This window comes from Bos grunniens, chromosome 24 (assembly GCF_055505025.1).
Source record: "Bos grunniens cultivar Pamir isolate PY7600 chromosome 24, Bosgru_T2T1.0, whole genome shotgun sequence".
NCBI lineage: Eukaryota > Metazoa > Chordata > Mammalia > Artiodactyla > Bovidae > Bos > Bos grunniens.
The window spans coordinates 54,404,136-54,422,810 of record NC_141188.1 but is presented as its reverse complement, the minus strand read 5'-3'; the positions used below and the strand labels follow the sequence as shown (position 1 = coordinate 54,422,810).

At 40.9% G+C, this 18,675-nt stretch overlaps 1 protein-coding gene across 10 annotated transcripts in view; it reads right to left on the bottom strand.

Moving 5' to 3' along the window:
• DCC (DCC netrin 1 receptor) overlaps positions 1-18,675 on the bottom strand; it is an 845,500-nt gene that overhangs the window by 188,227 nt on the left and 638,598 nt on the right. Inside the window, exon 15 of one of the 10 annotated variants that reach the window (XM_086372418.1) lies at positions 405-704. The exons of 6 other annotated variants lie outside the window; for them this stretch is intronic. In XM_086372418.1, the coding sequence (XP_086228544.1) occupies positions 571-704 (134 nt within the window). In that variant the 3' untranslated portion in view covers positions 405-570. Of the gene's footprint in view, positions 1-404; positions 710-13,279; positions 13,858-13,883; positions 14,078-18,675 lie in introns of those variants that run through there. 3 more of the 10 variants (XM_086372420.1, XM_086372419.1, XM_086372421.1) reach the window with 3 other exon arrangements.

Below are 18,675 nucleotides of genomic sequence, written 5' to 3'. Positions count from 1 at the left end.
GATTATTTTTAATTATGGATATTCTGGGTGTTCATTGGAAGGACTGATGCTGAGGCTGAAACTCCAGTACTTTGGCCACCTCATGCGAAGAGTTGATTCATTGGAAAACACCCTGATGCTGGGAGGGATTGGGGGCAGGAGGAGAAGGGGACGACAGAGGATGAGATGGCTGGATGGCATCACCGACTAAGATGCACATGAGTCTGGGTGAACTCCGGGAGTTGGTGATGGACAGGGAGGCCTGGCGTGCTGCGATTCATGGGGTCGCAAAGAGTCGGACACAACTGAGCGACTGAACTGAACTGAACTGATTCTGAGTGATTCCACAGATTTCAAATTATTGATCAGATTTATATCATCGTTTGGCCAATATTTCCTATAGAATGCATCACATTGGGATACAGAAAGATAAAAATGTATTTAATAACTCTGAGCATCCAACACAGATGGCTTCTGGCCAGTATCTTATTTGTGGCCAGCAAAGAAGGAAATAAACATACATTTATACATTACAGGGGTTGGACAAGGAATGGGCAACAGGAAGATTTTTTGGGTCTTCTTCCCCAGAGACTAGGTAGGTGAGAGAGCCGTTGTTCTGAGAGTTTTTGTTGAGGCTTGCCTGAAGGTAGTGAAGTGCATGCATCTCACAGGGCTGAGAGAATCAAATGACTTGCAGACAGCTCCTCGGGGGCTGGACCAAGATGCTGTGCTTAGTAACAAAGGCCAGTAAGAAGAACATCATTATTTTTAATTAATATTTGGTGTGAATTAAATGCCACCGGCATGTGCTAGATTGACAGCCCACAGACCTTTATTCATTACAGATTATGTACTTCGCTCAGTGGCCCCATCAATGCCAAGTGCTTGTCGGGGCCCAATCTCCATGTCCCTACATCTTTTGCCCTCTGTGAGCACTGCCAACAAGTCAATTAGAGAAAATTAGAGTGGTAACTGTCTGCCTAGCGCAGACGCCGGCTCACTGCAGAGAACCAGGGTGACCCGAGGCAGAGTAGAGGCTACCAGATCCCTGTCGGAGGGTAGATATGACTGGACACCTCTGACCCCCCTGGACCTGAACTGTTTAATTAAGGGTAATGGGTGGACAGCAAACACAGCCAACTGCACTGATCTCTTAAAAGGGTGAGCAACTCATATTCAAGAAAGATGCAATTTATATAGTACATTCAATATTCAATTCTACTCCATCATACACACCTGTTTGCAAATTTAATTAACAGCTAATCTAACTAGCATCCTTTGAAGGTTTTCTTCCTTTCTTCCTTCCTCCTTTACTCTTTCTTTCTCTTTTCCAGGAGCACTATCCAGAGAATGGTCAGATTATAACATCCTTGGCTCATTAACCAGTCTTACTGGTACCAAACTGCACATTCTGAAACCTACCAGTTCATGAAAAATGATCCCAAAGAGACTGTGCGACAAAACCTCTTACTTACATATTTGTTATTCTTTGTCTATTCATTTGTTCCTTTGCTCATCAATTATCATTTAACATCTTGTGTGTGTAAGGACAAGGTTATATGTTTTCTAGGGTATGTAAGGGTTGAAACAAACAAGTCATTTTTCGCCTATCTTTTAGTGGAGAAGTTATGTTAGAAGTTTAAAAAAAAAAATCAGAGCAGAAGTGTTCTGGAGTCAGCTAGGCTGTGTGGAGAAGACGGCAGTTTTGCTGACTCTTCCGATGAAGAAAGGTTGAGCAGAGAGAGTGACAGAAGCAAATACAAGTGAACCAGGCAAGGTGGTTGTAGAATCATGCGCGTTAGAATGAAATACCGAGTTTCTTCTCCTCCTCCTTTTTCTCCCTCTGCCCCATCCTCCTCCCAACAGTAGTATTAGTTGGATGTCTAATTAGGCGTTAGACATTCATTCACTACAGTAAGTCCCCTACATACGAACTTCTAAGCTGCAAATTTCAAAGGTGCGGATGTGCATTCGAGTGTCCAGTCACTTAAGTTAGTTCGTGTGTCGAGCGTACATTGTCATGTGTGTGCATCGTCTACAAGTGGCTGTGCTTTTGTGGCCTTTACTGTACAAGTCCTTCACAGACGACAGCAGTACAGTATCTTTATTTCAAGCCCAGCATGTCTGGAAACAAGCGTAAAAGCAGCGATGATATAGCTGGTACTGCTAAGAAGTGCTGAGCAATGATGATGGAAACGAAAGTGAAAATAATTGAGGGAGTGGAGTGAGGTGAAGAGCTGGAGCTAGAACTGCAAGAGGACTTCACGCTGTGCGTCACAAGCCACTTCCTAATGAAGGCCTGATGGAACCGCAGGCCCAGAGAAAGGACAGAGAGAGACAAGAGGGAGAAACAAGCAACTGGAGAGAGTCATGATGCAGAAACGGGCAAGGGGATCTTCTTAACTCGAGGAGGCACTGTTAAATTTTGAGGCACAGGACCTGAGTGTTGAACAGTGCTTAGTGCATAAAGGGTGCAACAGCTGTTCAGAATGCAATCCAGGGCTACCATGTCATTTATGATGAGAGAAAATAAAAAAAAATAGAGCTACTACATCGCTGGATCAGTTTTTCAAAAGGGTAGACAGAACTGAATCCAGCAAGGAAGCTATGCCATCATGTCAGGAGTGAGTAAGATCGCAGCTCGCCCTCCATCTCCTATCTCTGACAACCCTTCAGCTCTACTGTTCCCCACCCCCTCTCCCCGTCCTGTCAGTGACTCTTCTTGCCTGTTCACTCGATGACAGCTCCTGCGTGCCAGCTGCTGCACTGCACCACTGTACACTCAGGGTACTGCACTGTAAGATTTAACTGTGTTATTTTGTGTGTGTGTATTATTTGTGTGAGAAGTATTATAAACCTATAGCCGGTCGTGTTAGCTGGGTATCTAGGCTAACTGTGTTGGACTCATGCACAGACTGGACTTTAAGAACACACTCTTGGAATGCAATTCCTTTGTATGCAGGGGACTTCCTTTACCTCCTATTCTTTACTTAATCCTTCCCTCAATCCAGTGTCTGGCATATAGGAGGTACCCAGCAAATATCCGTTGAGTGGATAAACGATTGCCCCTTTTTGTAGGTAAGCAGGAGAATTTTTCAGAGAAGGCAATGGCACCCCACTCCAGTACTCTTGCCTGGAAAATCCCATGGACGGAAGAGCCTGGTAGGCTGCAGTCCATGGGGTTGCTACGAGTTGGGCACGACTGAGCGACTTCACTTTCACTTTTCACTTTCCTGCATTGGGGAAGGAAATGGCAACCCACTCCAGTGTTCTTGCCTGGAGAATCCCAGGGATGGAGGAGCCTGGTGGGCTTCCGTCTATGGGGTCGCACAGAGTTGGACACGACTGAAGCGACTTAGCAGCAGCAGCAGAAGCTGGAAAATTTTTAACTCCAAAGCTTAGCCCTTTATTATTGTCTTTTACTGAATAAAGACATGGTGAGTGGAATAACATTTTGAACGAGTTTCAAGTTGTGCTTTTAGAAATATTAATTCCCCAGAAGTAGGTAGTCTAGGGAAAGCTGCTTAGAGCAGGTCTACTTCAGAGGCTACTGTAACTGTCCAGGGAAAGATCACAGAGGCGTGGTCTCAGGTGGGAGAGAGGATGAAGAGTGAAAGGTGGCATGTGGGGGACACAGTGTGGAGGGACAATGAGGAAGGGCGAAACCGAGAGGGACTCCCAGGTTCTGAGGCTGAGAGTCAGAAGAAATTATAGCTGGGATGAGAAAATCGAGAAGGGAGAGAAAAATCCCCACTTCTGCCATGTTTTGTGGCATGCCATGCCATGCCAGGACAGGGAGGGACACCACAGATAAAACACACGGGCTCCACTGGGCTCGGGTCGTGGTGTAAGGATTGTGTATAAATAACCTGTAGTATGGAGGATTCTTTCTTTAAGCCTCCAGGAAGCAGAGCATGCATTCAGATAGTCTTCTGAATAATCATTTTCCTCTTTGTCTCCTACTGAAGTAACTAGCTCTCTTGGGGTTATTTAGGTTCAGACTGGAGATAGTGACGTGAAAGTCGCTCAGTCGTGTCTGACTCTTTGCGACCCCATGGACTATATACAGTCCATAGAATTCTCCAGGCCAGAATACTGGAGTGGGTAGCCTGTCCCTTCTCCAGGGGATATTCCCAGACCAGGGATCAAACCTGGGTCTCTCGCACTGCAGGTGGATTCTTTACCAGCGGAGCCACCAGTGAAGCCCAGATGGGAGATAGTCTGCCTAGAATTGCTGGCTGTCTCTTGGTTGAGTGCTTCCGAAGGTGTGTGGTATTTTCCATCACGTTTAAGAAAAGCAGACTTTCATGTGTACTGTGCTTTTACTTTAAAAAATAACTTCTCATCAGTTTTCTCAACAGTGTTACAGTGAAGCTAGGGCAGGGATGGTCACGCCTGTCTTAGTCATGTAGAGACTGAGATCCAGTCGCCATCATCTCAGCCAGAGAAGACACAGGAAGACCTGACTTCCACATGCCTAGACACGCTTCTCCACAGCACCAGGATGGGAAGGTCTGGGGTTTGCTCTGGACTGTTCTGCAGAGCAGGCTTTAGTCGCCAGTTAGAGCAAAAATAAACATCCATCACCTCTTTGGTGGGTGAGGTATGCTTTGGCAGCCAGCCCTCAGAGTCGGAGAAACAATTAAATGTTCAGATTATAAAGTGCCACAAACAGCTTACAATGGGGCACTTAATGAAATGATTTCTCAGCAAAGCTTTACATCAGGAAATTACCAGAGACTGTACAACCGAACACAGAGGTTTCCCTCTTTTCATTCACATTTCTCAGGGAAATAATGAATGAAATAAAAGACCAAGGTGAAAATATTGTATGACCATGTTAAGGACTCAATTAGTGAGAAACACAAATACCATTTGCTTAGTTAATTCAAGCAAACATCATTACTTTGGCTTAAAAATAATTCAGACTGACCTCCTAGCATGAAGGAGAAACAGAAGAATAAAATAATAAAATAAAATGTACTTTGGTTAGGCATTGGAAGAGGAAGCATATCTTTCCCTTTTATAAATATTTTCTATCTTTTCTTCACTTACACATCTTGTCTCCTTTTTCTATACTTCTGGGTTCTTCTCTTCCTAACTCTCCTGACTATTTATTCTGGGCTTTCGAGAGAGGGGATGGAAACCAGAAAGTAGAAGAGAAATATAAATAGAACAAAGAGAAAGAATAATAAGCACACGAATACAGAGGTGCTGAGGAAAGGGGCCAGATCCCAGTGGAAGAAGGAGAGTTTCTGCTTATGAGCACTCGTGGTGCCAGATACCAACGTGGCCATGCTTCCTCACACTTATCCCGCCCTAAGGTGGGTACCGTGATGGTCCCCACACCCAGGATGAGAGAATCCACCCTTAGCAATGGTCACAGGGCTCATGAATTAGCAGCAGTCAGATTCAAAGCCGGATCTGCCCCACTTCTGAGCCTACCCACCTTCCGGTCACGGTGGGATCCAGACTGAACAAGACAACGGGTGGAAAAGGCCCTAAATCGCTTACACTCTTGTTTGAAGCAGAAGAGTAGAAAGAATAACACAAGATAGAAATGATTTCAGGACTTTACCGCGCCTCAAGTTAAGCGAAGCCCAAGTGGAATGTTCTGGCTTTCAGTGTCTGAGACGCGTGTTTGTGTGTGTCTGTGTGTGCGAGTGTGTCTAGTCTGCTCAATCTGTCAGCTTCTATATTCAGTCAATTTCCTGCCTTCATCTGGGTAATGTGTCTTGTTACTTGATTGCTGACCTTTAATTAATCAGGATGCCAAACAGATGATACTCAGACATTTAAGTGACATACAGCCTGCACACACATATGTGTGTATTTATTTATAATTATGGTGGTTATTTCTGTATATGTATTTTTGCTTCTGCTTTCTTCATTATCTTCAGATTAAGTTCCATTTACAGCAACCCACAAAGTATTGTAAAACAGTGTTGCATTGTGAATGATGTAAATGTTCCATGACTACTCTATACAGTCTGGTAGCCACTAGCCACATGTGACTCTTGGCCACTTAAAATGTAAGTAGCATGACTAGCGACTATTTTTTTTTCATTTTATTTAACTTCATTAGCTCAAGTTTAGAGAGCTGCTTGTGGCTAGTGGCTTCCGTGGTGGGCAGCACACCGATACAGAAGCTCTGTTTACCTTTCTGTCCCATGGGGTTGCCATAGTTACTAAGGTCTTGTGGACAACGCCAAGGGAAAATGCAGCAGGTTCAATGTGAGGGTCCTAGCTGCTATTTCCCTCTTTAAATGTAGAATAACTCACTATATATACATACTATACTTTCATAGTCTGGGCTAAAGTTTAATAATTATATGCATATATTGCATACATATATCATATATATAGCACACACATACCACATGTACACATATATATGCATACATATATCATATATGGGGCTTCCCTTATAGCTCAGTGGGTAAATATATGGGAATGTCATATATACACATATATGTGCAAACATATATGTCACATATGCATCACATATATTGCAAGCATATGTACATAAATATGTGTATAAATACATATACATATATCACACCTGAAGGTAAAAAACAAAGCATTTGCCATGTATCTGATTCACACACACACACACATATATATATGTGTGTGTGTGTGTGTGTGTGTATAAAGATACACACACACATACATACATATATCTTAACTGAGTCTATCTTCATGGCAATAAGGTTGCAACTGATGAAACTTTCGAGCGTTCAACTTTTAAATTCTATGCTTTGAAATTTGGGTTTGGTGCTCATCTCAATGTATACTTGACTCAAGAAAATATGTTCAGATGGAAATTAACTTCATTAATAAATAAAGAAAAGGGACATGACATTAATTTCAAGTCTAAGTGACTATAAACTTGAACTCATTTTTAACCTCATGTTTTAATAAGCCATGAAGAAATGAAGTCACAATAGTTAGGTAAGAATAAAGACCTGGTGAAAATAATAACCACCAATGAAAAATGGCACAAAGAATATCACATTTGGCCATTTGATCATAAACAAATATAGTTTCTGACTTATGTTCTTAAGAAAATCAACTAGTATTTTAATTACCCACTCAGATTTGTCTTGGGCTCGGGGGATAGAAGAAGAAGAGAAAAAAAATTAGATGAAACCAAATGGACTTAAAATGAATGGAGCCAAGGTCAAGTGAATGTCAGCATTGACAGTAACAGTTAGTAGATGTATGGGGAAAATAAAACATGCCGTCATTATCAGGAAGACAGGGAAATAAGAACTAAAATACACTTGTTTACCCCATGAATTATAACATTACTGGTATAGATTTGGGTCTTAATAAACAATTTTGTATATGACTGCTTTACATTGACCTAGACTGTAATAGAGCTGCATGTCTGGAAAATTCTGCTGAAAGACTGTAAACAAAGGGAAAAGATAAATAGCAACCTATCTAGTTGTGGGCAGACGCATGTGGTGAGGCTGGGCTTCCTCCAGCATCTTGCTTAGTGAGAACTAGGAAGAGGGTAGGTAGTCACAGGAGAACATTTAGAGATGGAAACTGAGAGGGGTATAAGCCTGAAGCCTGTGGCAGGATGGCGTTAGTGATTTCACAGGCACCTGGCCTTCAGGGAGAATCACTGGGCGTTTAGGGTCAAGGCTCAGAAGGATAGAGTTTTTCCTTCTGGATAGATGTCACCCCAAAATGTAAACAATTCAGTAAGAATTCAGAGAGAGTGGAAAGGCCATGGCACTAGGAGTATATAGACCTGAGTTAGAAATGAACTTGACTACTTAAGAGACACTCTTAAGCAATTTTCGTGACTTTTCTCAGTTCTATCCTTGTCTGTTTTAAAATCTGGAAATGTGAATGATATTATCTTCATTTAAAATATATGTTGAAATTGGTATAGCCACTATGGAGAACATGACGGTTCCTTAAAAACTAAGAGTAGAGTTACTGTATGATCCAGCAATCCTCTCCTGGGCATATATTCAGCAACAGCTCCACTGCAAAAAGATATATGCACCCCGGTGTTCATGGCAGCACTATTTATGATAACCAAGACATGGGAACAACCTACATTTTCCATCAGCAGACAAATGGATAAAGAAGATGCATTGTGTCTAACCCCCCACACACAAACATACAGTGGAATATTATTCAGCCATTAAAAGAATGAAATAATGCCATTTGAAGCAATGTGAAGGGACCTAGTGGTTATCATACTAAGTGACGTAAATCAGAGGAATACAATTAACATATGATATCACTTAGACACAGAATCTAAAAAAAATGATAAAAGTGGACTTACTTACAAAACCAAAACAGACTCACAGATATGGATTAAAAACTTATGGTATCAAAGGGGAAAGAAAGGGAGGAGGATTTAAATTAGGAATTTGGGATAACATACACATACTATTATTTAAATTAAAAACACTTGCTCCTTGGAAGAAAGGTTACGACCAACCTAGACATCATATTAAAAAGCAGAGACATTACTTTGCCAACAAAGGTCTGTCTAGTCAAGGTTATGGTTTTTCCAGTAGTCATGTATAGATGTGAGAGTTGGACTATAAAGAAAGCTGAGCACCAAAGAATTGATGCTTTTAAACTGTGGTGTTAGAGAAGACTCTTGAGAGTCCCTTGGACTGCAAGGAGATCCAACCAGTCCATTCTAAAGGAGATCAGTCCTGAATATTCATTGGAAGGACTGATGCTGAAGCTGAAACTCCAATACTTTGGCCACTTGATGAGAAGAATTGACTCATTGGAAAAGACTGATGCTGGGAAAGATTGAAGGTGGGAGGAGAAGGCGATGATAGAGGATGAGATGGTTGGATGGCATTACTGACTCAATGGACATGAGTTTGAGTAAACTCCGGGTGTTGGCAACTGACAGAGAGGCCTGGTGTGCTTCAGTCCATGGGGTCGCAAAGAGTCGGACACAACTGAGCAACTGAACTGAATTATTATTTATAAAATAGATAAACAAGGACCTACTGTATAACACAGGGACCTATATTAACTATCTTGCAATAACCTATCAGATCAGATCAGTCGCTCAGTCGTGTCTGACTCTTTGCGACCCCATGAATTGCAGCACGCCAGGCCTCCCTGTCCATCACCAACTCCCGGAGTTCACTCAGACTCATGTCCATCGAGTCAGTGATGCCATCCAGCCATCTCATCCTCTGTGGCGCCCTTCTCCTCCTGCCCCCAATCCCTCCCAGCATCAGAGTCTTTAACCTATAATACACGTATATATTGTTTAGTTGCTAAGTTTTGTCTGACTCTTTTGTGACCCCACGGACTATAACCCACCAGGCTCCCCTGTCCATGGGATTCTCCAGGCAAGAATACTGGAGTGGGTTGCCAACCCAGAGATTGAACCTGCATCTCCTGCATTGGCAGGTGGATTCTCTACCACTGAACCAGGGAAGCCCTGTATATATAGAGAGACACACACATTAAAATAATGTGTGTGTGTATAAAATCACTATGCTGTACACCTGAAACTAATACAACATTGTTAATCAACTTTCAGTTCAGTTCAGTTGAGTCGCTCAGTCGTGTCCGACTCTTTGTGACCCCATGAAGCTCAGCACACCAGGCCTCCCTGTCCATCACCAACTCCCGGAGTTCACTCAAACTCACGTCCATTGAGTCGATGATACCATCCAGCCATCTCATCCTCTGTCGTCCCCTTCTCCTCCTGCTCCCAATCCTTCCCAGCATCAGATTCTTTTCCAATGAGTCAACTCTTCGCATGAGGTGGCCAAAGTACTGGAGTTTCAGCTTTAGCATCATTCCTTCCAAAGAAATCCCAGCGCTGATCTCCTTTAGAATGGACTGGTTGGATCTCCTTGCAGTCCAGGGGACTCCCAAGAGTCTTCTCCAACACCACAGTTCAAAAGCATCAATTCTTCAGTGCTCAGCTTTCTTTATAGTCCAACTCTCACATCCATACACGACCACTGGAAAAACCATAGCCTTGACTAGATGGACCTTTGTTGGCAAAGTAATGTCTCTGCTTTTGAATATGCTATCTAGGTTGGTCATAACTTTCCTTCCAAGGAGCAAGCGTCTTTTAATTTCATGGCTGCAGTCACCATCTGCAGTGATTTTGGAGCTCCCCAAAATAAAGTCTGACACTGTTTCCACTGTTTCCCCATCTATTTCCCATGAAGTGATGGGACCGGATGCCATGATCTTTGTTTTCTGAATGTTGACTTCCCCCCAAAAACTGTAAATAAGGCTTGAAAGGGAGCTTCACAAAGAAAGATGTAGAAATGGTAATAAACACATGAACAAGGAAAATGTAAGTTAAAACCACAACCCATTGAGATGCCACCTCACTAACAGCAGAGAACGCTGAGCGTCTGGAGCAACTAGAAGAATGTAGTGTTTCTAGCTGAAATGTAAAATGCTAACCTTGGAAAACTATTTGGCGATTTCCTTTAAACATATTCTCACCATACAACCCAGAAATTCCCTCACAGATATTTAACCAAGGGAAATAAAAACATACTTTCACAAAAAGTCCTTCATAGAATGTCTCAAGTGAAGTGAAAGCAGCTCGGTCATGTCCAACTCTCTGTGGCCCCATGGACTCTTTGTGAGTCTAGCAGGCTCCTCTGTCCATGGGATTCTCCAGGCCAGAATACTGGAGTGGGTAGCCATTTCCTTCTCCAGGGGATCTTCCTGACCCAGAGATCAAATCCATGTCTCCTACACTGCATGCAGATTCTTTACCCTCTATGAGCCACCAAGGAAGCCCTTAGAGAATGTTTAGAGCAACAGTACTAAGGGCAGCCGAGACTGAAAGTAACTCAAATATTCAGAAACAAAACCCATAAATAATGACATTCACACAATGGAATACCATATATTGTCACCCTGTTTATTTAACTTATACGCAGAGTACATCATGAGAAACACTGGACTGGAAGAAGCACAAGCTGGAATCAAGATTGCCGGGAGAAATATGAATCACCTCAGATATGCAGATGACACCACCCTTATGGCAGAAAGTGAAGAGGAACTCAAAAGCCTCTTGATGAAAGTGAAAGAGGAGAGTGAAAAAGTTGGCTTAAAGCTCAGCATTCAGAAAACGAAGATCATGGCATCGGGTTCCATCACTTCATGGGAAATAAATGGGGAAACAGTGGAAACAGTGTTAGACTTTATTTTTTGGGCTCCAAAATCACTGCAGATGGTGACTGCAGCCATGAAATTAAAAGACGCTTGCTCCTTGGAAGGAAAGTTATGACCAACCTAGATAGCATATTCAAAAGCAGAGACATTACTTTGCCAACAAAGATTCATCTAGTCAAGGCTATGGTTTTTCCTGTGGTCATGTATGGTTGTGAGAGTTGGACCGTGAAGAAGGCTGAGCGCCCAAGAATTGCTGCTTTTGAACTGTGGTGTTGGAGAAGACTCTTGAGAGTCCCTTGGACTGCAAGGAGATCCAACCAGTCCATTCTAAAGGAGATCAGCGCTGGGATTTCTTTGGAAGGAATGATGCTAAAGCTGAAACTCCAGTACTTTGGCCACCTCATGCGAAGAGTTGACTCATTGGAAAAAGACTCTGATGGTGGGAAGGATTGGGGGCAGGAGGAGAAGGGGACGACAGAGGATGAGACGACTGGATGGCATCACTGACTCGATGGATGTGAGTCTGGGTGAACTCCGGGAGTTGGTGATGGACAGGGAGGCCTGGCGTGCTGCAATTCATGGGGTCACAAAGAGTCAGACACGACTGAGCGACTGATCTGATCTGAATGGAAAAAAAAAAGGGCTATTGATACATAAAAAAATATATATTGATGAATTTGAGAATATTATACTAGGTAAATAAAAGATGCCAGACTCATAAAAGAATACAAATTGTAAGCGAACATCCTTAGAAAGTTCTATGACAGGCCAATCTAATCTTTGTTACTCAAAATGAGGACAGTGGTTGCTGGTGAAGGATGGGAGGATGACTGGAGGGAGATGTGCAGAAACTTTGTGTGGTGACGGAAATGATATGTAACCTGATTAGGTCCTTGTTGATACTGGTGAATACATTTTTCAATATTTATGCAATTGTATCTTTAATATCTGCACATTTTACTATGTATCAATTTTGACTTAGGTTGAAAGAAAAAACTATACATGTCTTGGGGTCAGAAAAATATGCTGATATAATATTTTAAAATAACTAGAGACTGGGTCAACATTCAATAATGGCATTTGTTTTATTACTATGATCTGTTTTGAAAGCCACCTTTTATAGTTATTCATTATAAGTTTATTTAAAGTTTTGTTCACTGTCTTTTTTAGGGTCCTAACTTTATCTCGTATGCATAATTTGTCTCAGAAATCTGCAAGAACCATCACCTTGGTGTAAGGGTGACCAAGAGCTGAAATTTTAGTTCACCACTCCTGTGCCCATGCAGAAACACTGGCAGTGTTCATTCTTTGCAGATTACAAAAGGAAATGCAAGTGCGCTTCCGATCAGTCACTCCTCCTCTTTCTGACATTCACCAGCTCCATGTCCCTTTGAAAAGTCTGAACTGGGATTGAGACCTGGCCCTGGAATACTTTACAAGGCAAGAGATGTCTCTGACAATTTCTCCTAGTTATTTTGAATATAGTATTTAAGGGAGAATCAAAACTTTAAATAAATTGCAAAGAGAAAGATAACACTGCCACTTAAAAACGTTTATCTGAAATGTGGCTTTATAATTTGTTGTTCATCTTATTTATGACATTTGTCCTTGAATCATTGTTGGGTGTTATATTACATCAAATCTGTCAATAAAAAAAAAAAAATTCTTGTCAATGAAGGAATTCAAAAGAGTATGCAGTAGTTTCTGAAAATCTTTCTCAGCAAAGATTTCCAAAAAACACTATAAACAGAAATATCACTGGAATAAGTATTTAACATTTTAAGGAAACAACTCGGATGGAGCACTTACTTATTTCTATACATTTTATTCTGTTAGCTAAGCATCATTTTGTGTTCTATATTTACTCCTATACACATACACTGCTGAAAGACATATTCGTTTTTGTATGAGTTATATTTACTTCAGCCCATTACTTTTAGAAATTCTTTATGTGTTGCAAAAAAGGCAAAGATTAAGTCTGAAAAATAAATTCAGAAATATAAGTAGGACTTGTCCAAATACCATTTCTAGACTCTGTCAAATATCAAAACTACCTGGGTGCTTTAAAGAGTAAAGGAATTTAAAAATATTATAAAACATAATAAAGGTGCAAATTCAAATGCCAAAGAGTGCTCCAATTATTTTGTTGCTTAAGAATATTGTTTTATTGAACATTACTTGAAATAGGAGGGCTAGCAACAAAAAGTAAGACTTTTTTCCTTTGTGGATATAATTTTTCCTGCAATGTCATTATTATAAGATAATTCAACTCAATGAAAATAATCAAGTAGGGAAGTGCAATTAAAGAGATACTTACACAATACTATACTAGTTTCAAAGATTAAATAAACATTTTTCAGTGATGAATGTGAACAAGTGATGTCCTTTTTAAGATTCAAGATAATGAATATGGTATAAACTCTATTTGTCACATATATCGTATTAGGTAAGGTACAGCCCAAGCTGATATAATAAAGAAACACAAAATACAGCAGCTTCAAGTAGAAGTGACGATTCGGAAGTGAGCAGTCCAGCGTTGGTCCTGTGGTTCTGCCGTCCTCTGTGACTTCCATCTCTAATTCCTTGTCATCTCTTAGCCAGGGGGAAGGGGCACAGACCTGAGTGTCACCTGCACACATGCATCCTGGGAGGGGTCAAGGCCTGAGGATGGGAATGTAACACTTTTCTGCCTTGGCCGGAACTTAGTCACAATGCCATCCTCAACTGTAACAAAGGCCAAACACAGATCTGCGTTTAGCTGGGTGGCCCTGAGCCTTGCTAAAATCAGGTAGGTGGGCTCATTATTAAAGTCACTGCCTTTCGAGGAAATCAGAAGTGACAATCGATGGAATGTTCTTTCCAAAAGAAAATGAGATGATTATCAGGATGCTTCAGAACAGTAGTGATTATTTATACATGCTCTCTTCTTTAATGCACCCAACACCTGGGAGAGAGGAACGTCTTTATTCACTCTGAAGGCAGGGTCTGTTTTTCTCTATTTTGTATACCCCTAGTGCCTATTTAGGGCTTCCCTGATAGCTCAGTTGGTAAAGAATCGGCCTGCAATGCAGGAGATCCTGGTTGGACTCCTGGGTCAGGAAGATCCCCTAGAGAAGGGATAGGCTACTCACTCCAGTATTCTTGGGCTTTCCTTGTGACTCAGTTGGTAAAGAATCCGCCTGCAATGTGGGAGACCTGGATTCAATCCATGGGTTGGGAAGATCCCCTGGAGAAGGGAAAGGCTACCCACTCCAGTATTCTGGCCTGGAGAATTCCATGGACTGTACAGTCCGTGGGGTCACAAAGACTCAGACACTACTGAGTGACTTTCGTTCTCAGTGCCTACGACAGTTCCTGATAGACAGTAAGCACTTCAAGACTCTTTGCTGAATGGTAAAAAAGATGTGAATGGACGTAGAGACTGACACAGAGTGAAGTGAGACCTAAAGAGAAAAGTACCATATATGAACACATATATGTGGAATGTAGGAAAACAGCACAGATGAACCTATCTCCGGGGAAGAACAGACACACAGATGTAGAGAACAAACACATGGACACCAAGGAGGGAAAAGGAGGATGGGATGAACTGGGAGACTGAGATGGACATTAATACACTATTATGTATAAAATAGATAACTAATGAGAATCGATTTTATAATGTGGTGACCGAAATGGGAAGGAAATTCCCAAAAAGAGAACGTGCATGTATATGTGTGGCTGATCCACTTTGCTATACAGCAAAAACCAACATAACTCCGTAAAGCAACTGTACTCACACAGATTTAAACAAAATAAAAAGAATTTTTTAAAAAAGGTAAACCAAATTGATACTCAAAAGGATCAATTATCTTTGCCAAGGTCAAACAGCTTCTAGCTGTTGAAGACAGGATTCTATCCAGATCTATTTGAAGTTTTTCTCCTAAGTGATTTTCCTGCAAGAAAGTTCCTATGATAAAACAATCCATCTGCTTGAGAGAGGCTCTCCCTCTGTAAACTGGAATATAAACTCTGTAATGACTACAGCTTTGTCAGCAAAGGATTTGTTGTATTTCTTTTGTGGAATGTGAAAGATACTCATGTTGGTCTCATAAATTTCCTGAGCAATCACCCACTGTTTTCTCAGCCTTTTTTATGTCAGAGAGGAATGTGGTTGACTAATTTGCAAATGAGTAATTCTAGCAAGAGGGCTCATTTCCAATGAGCTGCAGTTTAGCTTATGATTATAAATAGTAAGGTTAACCGCTGATCAGTGGATGTTTAACAAATGCTCGATGCTAGAACACTCACATATCCTCGTCTCTTCCTTTGCCCATCAACTGTATCGATTGCTGAACTGATCCCTTCAAAAACCATTAAATCTGGTAACGGACTGACTGGGCTCCCATCCATATGATGGTTTCAGTATTAATGCTTGCTCAAGAAAGAAAAAGTTTGCTGACTCTTCTTTATCCTCGAAGGTAAGAATTGAGAGAGTTTGCTGAATATTTAACATGGGGTGAAATTTTCATCAATGTGAGAAACATCACAGATTCTCAGTGAGGATGTATGCGTGTGGAGGTGATCATGTGGGAGATTCCTAAGAGATCAAAGACTATATCTAGCGTTTACAAATTTCAAAGTTAATGCCAAGTGGGAAAATGACATATCTGGAAAAATACGGATGCTATGAAATTACTTATACACAGGTGAAAAAGAGCGAGTCAGAGACAGTTGGAATACATATACGGCTACTTTCTCCCAAATCAGCACTCTCCATTTATTTGTACCTTATTTTTGTGGACAGATTCCATGAAGGTGGGGATTTTTGAATTATCCAGGTCACTTTTGCCTTTTGTAATATGGTGGATGAATTAGGAGAAACCCTAAGTTTTGTGATCCTATAGTTTATGTGTCAACTTGACAGGCTACAGGGGACTCATTCACCATGACTTCTGTGTGTATCTGCGAGGGTGATTCTGGAAAAGATTAGCATTTGAATCCATGGGTTGAATAAAAGCAAATGACCCTCTCCAGAATGGGTGCGCATCATCCAATCCACTGAGGGCCTCAAGAAAACAAGAGCTGAAAGGAAGAGGGATTCACCCATTTCTCCCCCCACCTCACTGCTTGAGCTGGTACATTTCACCTCATGTTCTCCAACCTCAATGTGGGAGTTATATCATCAGCTCTACTGATTCTCAGGCTCCTGGAGGAGGGCTGAATTATACCACCAGCTTTCCTGGGTCTCCAGCTTGCAGAAATATCTATCCATTTATCTATCTATCTCTGAATGTATGTATCCATGTGTCTTTCTATGGATCAGTCCATGTATATATGTATGTAAGTAGCTATCTCTGTACCTATATTATAGGCTCTGTTTCTCTGGAAAACCTGACTAACCCAGTGTTTTCCCTCTGCCTACTGTCCACTTCTTTCCTGTAAGAAAATTCACGAACACTTGCTAGGTCAATGTGTTGGCAAAATAAAGATCATGCACTTCCCAGTCAACCTTGCAGCGACGTTTTGGAGAAAAAACACAGATGATTTATCTTCGTTTAGGAAAGAAGGAAAAAAACAAACCTTTATAAAACTATGTTCATCGAACCTAGACTGGCGACTCATTTCATATATATTATTCATGTTTCAATGCCATTCTCCCAAATCATCCCACCCTCTCCCTCTCCCACAGAGTCCACAAGAGGATTCATGTTGATATATGGCAAAACCAATACAATATTGTAAAGTTAAAAAATAAAATTAAAAAAAAAAACTATGTTAAGTGGTTTTATATATTTTATCTATTTAACCTTCCTAATAACCTCAGGAAACTGTATTTTTATGTCTAATTTGACAATATTGGAATTGATACTTAAAGAGACTATTATTTGTCCATGGCCTCCCAGATAATAAAAAGAAGGGCAAGGTCTAAGTGAGCCTTTGATTCCAAGTCTACTGTTCTTTCTATTTAGCCATAAGTGGCAATATTGTTTTCCTCTTTGGCACTTGATAATATTGATTGAATTAGTGACTTATAGCATTCAACCTCAAGCACACTGATGCTCCAATAACTCTATCTAATTAGCTGAACAGACTTACCCAAGTAATTCTATTTTTGTTGTTATAATGTTAATGATCTTGAACAATGTATTATGATATGTGCACCTCTAATAAGTATCTCATTGATAATAACAAGGAAATCTAGCCTGCTCACTGACTCTCTAGGAAACCAGGCAAATCACTGGAGGCCTGCACTTAGAAGTGAAGCGATTTGTTTTTAAAGAAAACAAGCTATTCTGCTTTACAAATCATTGTACAAACCATTATTATTCAGTATATTTTTTCAATTGAATTAAAAGCATCTACACACTTTCTGTGTTATGGGCAACTATGGATAGCTGAAGTGGGGAACTTAAGTTCAAAAGAAATTTTTAAAAAGTAGATACATAAAGAGGCCTAATATATGTGCATGTGTATGTGTATGCATGCATGTGTATGTAAACACATGTATGTGAAAAAGAGGGAGAAAGATAAGTTGGAAAAAATACTTTCAAATTTAAAACACGTTGAGTGCAAAAACAATATCCCTGAAGAACTTTTCAAGTACAAAGTGCCTGTGGAGAAATGAGTCTGACTGCAGAAAATTATTCTAGAGTTTCGGAGGGGTTGACTCCGCTTGCTAGATATTTCTTAATGATGTATTTGACTTCCACAAGTGTATCTTGTGGAAGGTGCTTAGCCTGATGTCTGTGCATGCGTGCTAAGTCATTTTGGTCACGTCTGACTCTGTGAGATCCTATGGACTGTAGTCCGCCAGGCTTCTCTTTCCATGGGATTCTCTAGGCAAGGATATTGGAGTGGGTTGCCACTTCCTCCTCCAAGGGATCTTCCCCACTCAGGGATAAACTCATGTTTCTCAAGCCTCCTGCACTGGCAGCAGATTCCGTATCTCTAGAGCCACCTGGGAAAGCCTTGTGTAGCACAGTGGTTAATAAAGACTTTGGAGTCCAGCAGTCTGAGTCCTGGTTCTGTCACTTAATTGCAAAAAGATTTGGTAAAAATCATTTAAGCCTTGTCAGCCTCAGTTTATCTAACTGGTGTTAGCCCACCTGTGAGCTGGCATCGATCAGAGCATACTTCTCTTAGCATTATTGTGAGAATCAAGGGAGACCATGCATATAAAAGACATAGAGTTTGGTACACAGTGGGGCTGCAATAAATGGCATTTTTTGCTGGTATTATGGGCTGTGCAAGCCTTTCCACTATTGCTAGTGTACATATTTAGTAGTTTCCCAGGAGTTTATTATATCACTGGGTAAACAATATTATCTCCTCATTTTATGGGATACTATTAGCATTGGTTTTCTCCTTATTTCCTCCTCAAGGTCTAATAATAAAATATAGTTCATATAAAAGTATATATAGTCTTCACATAAAAAGTTTCCTATGTTTACAGTAATAGCCTATTCAGAAAAGAGAAAAAAAAAATCTGAAACCAGATTTTGTTTCCTGAAGATACACAATACTTGTTTCAAAAATAACTCCGTCCTCCATCAAGCTGGC